The 8,186-nt window shown below is 50.2% G+C and overlaps 1 protein-coding gene across 1 annotated transcript in view; it reads left to right on the top strand.

The window, feature by feature from the left end:
* Nucleotides 1–1,833, top strand: part of LOC101350024 (keratin, type I cuticular Ha6) — a 3,664-nt gene extending 1,831 nt beyond the window's left edge. Inside the window, exons 2-5 of the mRNA XM_012559673.1 lie at nt 445–606; nt 711–836; nt 985–1,205; nt 1,638–1,833. Of these exons, the coding sequence (XP_012415127.1) occupies nt 445–606; nt 711–836; nt 985–1,205; nt 1,638–1,833 (705 nt within the window). The remainder of the gene's footprint in view (nt 1–444; nt 607–710; nt 837–984; nt 1,206–1,637) is intronic.
* Nucleotides 1,834–8,186: the final 6,353 nt, after the last annotated feature.

Genomic DNA, 8,186 nt, shown 5'->3' on the forward strand with positions numbered 1-8,186 from the left:
ACTGTATGGAGTACTTTCCATTTCATCCTCATTTTATTTCATATCTTATTTCATCCTCACAACAATAGCAGAAGGCATATACTATTATAAGATCCATTTTATAGATAAGGAAACTGAGGCTCAGAATGGTTAAGTCACTTGCCAAAGATCACACAGAGCCAACATTTCTGTCCATGACAGTAAATCTCCGTTTGGCCACCACTCACAGTGCTTAATAACAACAATTCTGTTTGCCTGGTGTTTTGTATTATCTTGTTGAACTTCTCCAAATCCCCGGGAGTAGTAGGTATATGCTCATAAGGAGACGGAGGCTCAGAGAGGTTAAGTATCCTGTCTAATGTTACACAGCTGGCAACTGAGGGAGGAGGGTTTGAACCCAGCTCAGTGGAACCCCACATCTAGCATCCTTTTCACCACCTGTGCCCTCTTGCCTCCTCTCTGCAGGAGGTCAATGCACTCCGCTGTCAACTTGGGGACCGACTGAATGTGGAGGTAGATGCCGCTCCACCAGTGGATCTCAACAAGATCCTGGATGACATGAGATGCCAGTATGAGACCCTGGTGGAGAATAACCGCAGAGATGTGGAGGCCTGGTTCAACACCCAGGTGGGGCTAGGGCACCAGGACCACAAGCTCCTAGGGGTGGGTGCTACCCTGAAGTGTGGCTTTGCTTGGTCTGACCATGCTCTGCTCCCTATCATGTGTTTCAGACTGAGGAGCTGAACCAGCAGGTGGTGTCCAGCTCAGAGCAGCTGCAGTGCTGCCAGACGGAGATCATCGAGCTGAGACGCACGGTCAACGCCCTGGAGATTGAGCTGCAGGCCCAACATAGCATGGTGGGTGGTCTCTGCCTCAGTGACTGCCAGCCTCAGCCAGCCTCAGCACGGGGCTTTCATGGGGCTGGTGCTATCACAAACCACATATGCAGACATCCAGGACTGTGGGTTTCTGGGATCCCATTGGCAGCTCTCCTTCCCACTGCAGCGGAATTCCCTGGAATCCACCCTGGCTGAGACCGAGGCCCACTACAGCTCCCAGCTGGCCCAGATGCTGTGCCTGATCACCAATGTGGAGGCCCAGCTGGCTGAGATCCGCTGTGACCTGGAGCAGAAGAACCACGAATACCAGGTCCTTCTGGATGTCAAGGCTAGGCTGGAGTCGGAGATCGCCACCTACCGCCGCCTGCTGGAGGGAGAAGACTGCAAGTGAGTGGCCCATGGGCACTGGGGAGCCAGGCTTGGGTGAAGGGCTCACCTGAACTCAACCTCAATGCCATAGCAAGGGCGTCAATCCCTGAAGTCAATCCCTATGCAGTACTGCACAGGTGAAGGGGGCTGGATCAAAGTCCTCTTGAGGGTCCTTCTAGTCTGGGGTTTGGTAATTCTCAGGGGGTTAAGCCAACCCACACACAGCCGTCCTCCAACAGTCATCTAGTCTTCATTCCTGTAGCCCTAGCCTCCACCCTTGGGGATTTTAGAGGTCACCAAGAGTCAAAACTGACTCAGTGGCAGCGGGTATCTGAGGCCATTCTTTGTCATTACCCATCTGTCCCCACTGACTCCCCAAATCTGTTTAACACAAATCTCAGTCCAATGCCTCGATGCCAAATACACCCTGAAATGATTCCATTTCCTCAGGCTTCCTGCCCACCCTTGTGCCACAGAATGCAAGCCTGCCATTAGAGCTCCTTACCTCCCAAGCAAGTCCTGCGCCACGAGCGTGCCCTGCACCCCAGCTCCTCAGTTCAGCACTCAAATCCGCACCATCACTGAGGAGATCTGCGATGGCAAACTCATTTCCTCCAGGGAGCAAATGCAGCCCCGCCCGTTGTAAGCAGCCCATTTGGCCCACCAGGGCAGGCCTGGACCACAGGAAGGAGGACACCCCTGTGGCTCTCGGCTGCTAAATGACCCCACCCTTTCCTAGAGGGGCCCCTGCTCAGCAAGTTTTCCTACCAAAATTCTTGTATTGTGTTTCTGGACTTAACTCTGCTTTTACTCCATGCAAAATATAACCACATTTTGCTGGAAATTTGCCCAATAAAGTGTGTTCTCTTGGCATAGCAAACTCAACACTGGCTAAGTCCATTTATTCTCATGTGGTGTGTTGGTGAGGTGTTCGATAAGGGGTCACCGTAACATTGTGGGTTTGGGTTTCAGGCCTGTCTTCTCTGGCTGTGAGTGGAAGGCCTTGGGGATGATCTAGAATATTGCATAGGTGGGGTGGCTCAAGCCTTGGTCCATGACAACGAACACTGACCCAATCCAGATGGGAGGTGGCCTTAACCAAGAAAGAGCCCAGGTGGTAGGCCAGTCCACATGGCTCTCACCTCTGCCCTTCCCAGGCCCTATCTCTGATCTGTACCCCTACTCTGGAGTCTGAGGCCTGCAGCTCACAGCTCTGGCCCAGCTGCCCAAGGCTGGGGAGATGAGAGGTGGGCAGTGGGCATGCGCAGAGCCACATCCCATCCCCATTTGGTGGAATGTGCATGGAGCAGCCAGAGGTGGGAGGAAGGTCTGTTGTGGACACAGCTCAAGCTGACATGCCACTATGTCAGAGCAGGCTGACCGACTGCACAGGGTGGTGACCTAACAACTAACGACCCTGTCAACTCCTTGCACTGTACGGTGCTTTCCCATTCTCTGAGCACTCTACAGTTTACAGAGTGCATTCACAGCCTTTTCTCATGTACACAAACAGCCCTGTGTGGTTATTCATGTATTTCCACCGAGCTGTCCATTGAATTGTCCAAAGGCATCTGTAGGAGCTAAGGAAGCTCCCCTACTTTCCACTCACCTACACCCTTCCAGTTTATTCCACTAACCGATGTGCAAGCTAGAATTCAACACTATGGAGTAGGCATTGGCTGGTCCAAAGTCCCACAGCAAGTGGCAGACTAAGGATGCCATCTCAGAACTTTTGACCCCTATTTCATTGTTCTTCCCATGACTTCAAGAGAGAGATTCTGTAAAACATTATATTTTATAAGATTTCCCCAGAGTGAACGTGATACTTTATTTCGAGGTTTGATCTTTTTTGTACTTTCTAGATACGTTATCTGGCTGTCTTTCTCAGTCACACACACTCACACATCAATTAACCAGTCAACAGGTATGTACTGAACACCACCTATATGGGAAACCCAGTGCTCATGCATGGACGCATCTAGGGAGAAGCAGGGGTGGGGAATAGATGGAGACAAATAGTCAATAATGGGCACAGTTTCCAAGGAGCTCATGTCCAGCTTGGAGAGAGCTGCATGCACACAGTATCAGAAACATCACCAGGAATAGCAGGAGCGGGTGTGGGGCAGGCTTGGGGGTTCTAAGAAGGGGGAGAGATCATTGAGAGTTGGAGTGACCAGGGAAGGCTTTAGGGGAGACTTGGATTTGATGGAAGCCTTGAAGGATGGGTCACCAGGTGTTATGGATTGAATTGTGTCCCCCTCAAAATATGTGTCAACTTGGCTAGGCCATGATTCCCAGTACTATGTGGTTGTCCACCATTTTGTGATCTGATGTGATTATCCTCTGTGTTGTAAATCCTTACCTCTGTGATGTTAATGAGGTAGGATTAGAGGCAGTTATGTTAATGAGGTAGGATTCAATCTACAGGATTAGGTTGTATCATGAGTCAATCTCTTTTGAGATATAAAAGAGAGAATGGAGCAGAAAGGACAAGCACCTCATTACCACCAAGCAAGAATAGCCAGGAGCAGAGCAAGTCCTTTGGATCTGGGGTCCTACCCTGAGAATCTCCTAGATCAGGGGAAGATTGATGACAAGCATCCTTCCCCAGAGCCGACAGAGAGAGAAAGCCTTCCCCTAGAGCTGGTGCCCTGACTTTGGGCTTCTAGCCTCCTAAACTGTGAGAGAATAAATTTCTCTTTGTTAAAGCCATCCACTTGGGTATTTCTGTTATAGCATCACTAGATAACCAAGACACCAGGTTTGGTGAAGCAGAGAAGGAGGGCAAAAGGCATTTTAGGGCATGGCCAAGTGTACTCACGGTATGTTCTGGGGGCAGCACGGACCCCATCGGAGCTGAGTGCAAATGTCCTGTAGGGAAAGTTTCTAGGATACCTGCTAACCAATGTCAATTCTTGCTAATGAGGGGCTTTAGGTAATTATTTCATTCTGTTAAAAAGAATGCTAAGAAAGAATGGAAATAGGCGAGGACAATTTAGAAGTTACTTTATACCTTTAAAAAGGCTTACAGGCTACATCATAGCTTTAAAAATATTACCTATATGTTGTGTAAAATTATCTTAAAAATCTTATCAAGAATATTCTAGCCACACCTTTGGCTCTGAATTGGCTTGTTGGCCTGCCTCCCTTTGGGCAGAATGGCTTTTGGCCCAGAGAACACTGTTCTCTGACAAAGGAGCTGGTTAATCTGGGCAGAGGCTGCTAATTAGGCATTGTTGTTGTTGTGTGCCATTGAATCAATTTTGACTCACAGTGACCCTACAGGACAGAGCAGAACGGCCTCACAGGGTTTCCTAGACTGTAAGCTTTACAGAAGGAGCTCTGGTGGCGCAATGGTTAAGCACGTGGCTGCTGACTGAAAGGACTGCCACATCTTTCTGAGGCGGAGCGGCTGGTGAGTTCCAACTGCCAACCTTTCAGTTAGCAGCCGATCACTTCACCACTGCGCCACCAGGGCTCCTAATAAGGCATTAATATACCTAATCCCTTTCTGTTCTCCCAGCCTCAGTTTCCTCATTTGTAAGAGTACAAACACTAAGACTGACTTTGTTAAGTGTCTTTCCCTCCCTTCTACTCGCCCTTCCTCTCAAAATCGTTTCTTTTCTTCCTCCCTGGCATCAGCACACTTTACCATGGGCAAAGCATTTATGCATTCATTCATTCATCTACTCATTCATTCATAACGGGCCTTCTAGAAGCCCAGCACTATGCTTAACACCATGGAGGTGTCAAAAGAAGCATGAGGCTAGTCCTTGCCCCAAAGAACTTAGTCTCCCTTGTGAAGATAGGGCCAAAACACAAATTAGTTGGAGAACAGCAGTTCACTGTGGGCCAACGAATCAGCCATGGTCACTGCTATGCGCATTCAGAGTTGGGACTGTGCAGTGGGGCTGGAGCAGTGGGGTGGGCTCCAGTGAGAAGACCTGGCTCAGGCTGGGCCCCCAGGGGCAGTGGGGTGGGCCCAAGATCTGGGGCTAAAAGGCTTGGTCTTTAGTCTCCGTGGGAAGACTGTGTGGACCTTGGGTAAGTCATTCACCATCTTGACCACAGGTCTTCTTGTGGGAGTCAACACCCTTCTATCCACGTGTTACATGGTGCGTGGTGGGCTTAAAAGAGATAGTGCTCCTTCAACAGTTGTACAAGTGCTAGTTCTGCCAACTCTACTCACAGCTCATGAGCTGTGGCACCTCGGGCAAGCTACTGAAACATTTTAAGCCTCAGTTTACTCATCTATTAAAGGGCGATATTGATAATGCCAATCTCATGTGGTTATTGTGAGGATTAAATGAGATAATACATGGAAAAGGCTCAGCCAGGGTCTGGGCAAGTACTAAGCGCTCAGTAAATGGTGGCTGGTACCATTTGCCTCCTTACTATTAGCACTATGTGGGGGAGAGCCTTCAAGGCTGAACAGCACTCAAACCCCCTTCCGGGCAGCACAAGTGTGGAACCCTCCCTGGGAAACCACGTGACCCCTGGGATTGTGCAAACAGGATGGGGCTTCCCAGACCTTTGCTGCTTTGGCTTCTCTGGGCCCTGTGGCACATGCCCAGGAGCTGTGGCTCAGCAGGGCTGGGGCAGAGCCCTGTACCCACATGGGTGGGAAATGCAGACACTCAGGGAGGCTCAGCTAGGCTCTCAGCTCAGCTGCAACCTTTGCACTGGGGCATGAATTTCGAGGGAGGAGAGGCTGAGGCAGCCAATGCAACCCTGGGATTGCACTGGGCAAGTACCGTGACACCAGGCCCCAGGGTATGGAAAGGGCATGGTGACTCATGGGAGCTCTATATCTGAGGGCCCCAAACACACACACCTGGCCTGTGGGCTGATGGCCTGTGTGCTCAGAGCCTGTCCACACTCTCCAGTGACAGCTCCTTAGCATCGTCAGTCTCAGTACAACAAGACTCCTCTTGTGTGGGGACTGGCAATCATAGCAGCTGCCACTAGTGAGCACTTATTACCGTAAGCAGGTGCTGTTCTAGATGCTTCAAACTCATTTACCCCCTATAGCAACCCTAGAAGTGGATACTATTATCCTCTTCTCATTTTACACAGGAGGATACAGAGAAGTTACATCACACAGTTGGTAAGTGGTGGGTGTGGGATTTGAACCCAGAGAGTTCACACTCATAACCACGAGACTGTGCTACTTCTCCTGGGACACTGGAGGGTATTGGTCATTGCCTGTGGAGCCCACTCAGATTCTCTCTGTTCTCCATAGAGCCTGATCATGTCCAGTAGCCTGGGATGGGATTCTGGTGCAGTGGAGGATGCAGGGTAGTGTAGTGGACAGGGCAATGCCAGATTTGGGTTGGCATCTTGGCTCTGCCACTCATGTGCTGGGGGCTCTCAGGCAAGCTTCTATCCTCTCTGAGTCTTGGTTTCCTTAGCTGCAGCCAAACCACCAAACCCACTACTGTTGAGTCGATTCTGACTCATGGTGACCCTGTAGGACAAAGTAGAACTACTCCAGAGGGTTTCTAAGGCTGTAAATCTTTATGGAAATGGCTGCCAAATCTTTCCCCCTTGGAGTGGCTGGTGGGTTCAAACTGCTGACAGTTTGGTTGGCAGTTGAGCGCTTTAACCACCAGGGCTCAACTTCCAGAGGAGGATAATAAACTCAGTCTCACAAAGGACTTCAAACCGGTTCATTGTAGTTCAACAGAATCACCTGAGGATCTTGTTAAAATGTAGATTCTGATTCAGTACATCTTGGGTGGAAATGAAAATTCTGAGCAAGGGGTCGAACCAAAACAAAACAGTTTGAAGCCCTGGTCTCATAGAGCAATTCTGAGGATGAAGTGAGGCCATGCATGGGAAAGCACTGAGCGTGGCACCAGGTGCACTGTTGGTGCTCAGCTCATGGTTGTTCTCCTGATGGGAAGGTGACTGATGCCCCTAGAAGAGTAAGCAGGATCCCAAACCACATGGCAGGTACAAAGGCAAGGCCCACAGGGTACCACCTGGTGTAGCCCCATCCCCAGCTCCCCCCTCCCCCCTCCCCCTCTCAGTTCTGTAGCAGTGTCCCTTGCTTGGCAGATTTAATTTTCTGGAAACATAACTCATCCTTGTGAAGCTTTCTGGTTTCATCCAACTCCTGTAGCACAGATAAAACTCTGAAGGTCAGGCCCTTTGTACCTCCTAAGGAAGCCTGTGAATCAAGGCCAGCTGTCTTCTCCCATCACCCAAAGGTGACCAGAAGGGCCAGGAAGACAGGACCCCCTAGACATGGCTGTAGTACTCACGACAGGCAGGTGACCAGTTAACCAACCTGTAGTCATTTGGGTTGTAGCTGAGGCTACACAACCAGAACAGCTTCCCTGGCAAGGAAGGGAGTGGGCAAGGGGCCATCGAGGCTCTGCCATATCTAGGGTGACCAGCTGTCTCATTTTGCCCAGGACTGAGGAGTTCCCTGGGATACGGGACCTTCAGCACTAAAACCAGGGTAGGCCTAGGCAAAGTAGAATAGTTTGTCACTCTAACTGTACTTTCTGGGCCATTCAAGAGCCTTCTGCATCCTGTCTCTTTGGATGAGAGATCGCTGCCTTCCTACAACCACCAGGTTTCTCTTCCATCTCCCAGGAGCCAACCCGGAGGGCTCCTCTACTCCCTTGGGCCCATAAAAGAAGAAAAAGCTGGAGAAAGTCAAGACAGTGGCTGGACTCCCACGCCTGCTTAATGAGGAGGCTGAGGTTTGGGGCCTGATGACAGGCCCCTTTGAAGAACTGACGGAGACTTGGTCTTCCGGGCGACATCAGGTGGTGGAGATGAGTCTCGACGTAGCCGCAAATCCACCAGGGCTCCTTTTTTATGAGGTCGGGAAATGTTCACGGGAAGCTAAAGAACAGGTTAATGAAGGGTTCTGATAGAAAGTGGTATTAACTTTAATGAGGAGAAAACACTTTGTAAAGGCCAACACCCACTGGGGCAGAGATATAAACCTGGGGTGGGGAGCTGCTTCTCCGCATTGGGGGGTTC

The sequence above is a fragment of the Trichechus manatus genome, unplaced genomic scaffold, assembly GCF_000243295.1.
Source record: "Trichechus manatus latirostris isolate Lorelei unplaced genomic scaffold, TriManLat1.0 scaffold00294, whole genome shotgun sequence".
Lineage (NCBI taxonomy): Eukaryota > Metazoa > Chordata > Mammalia > Sirenia > Trichechidae > Trichechus > Trichechus manatus.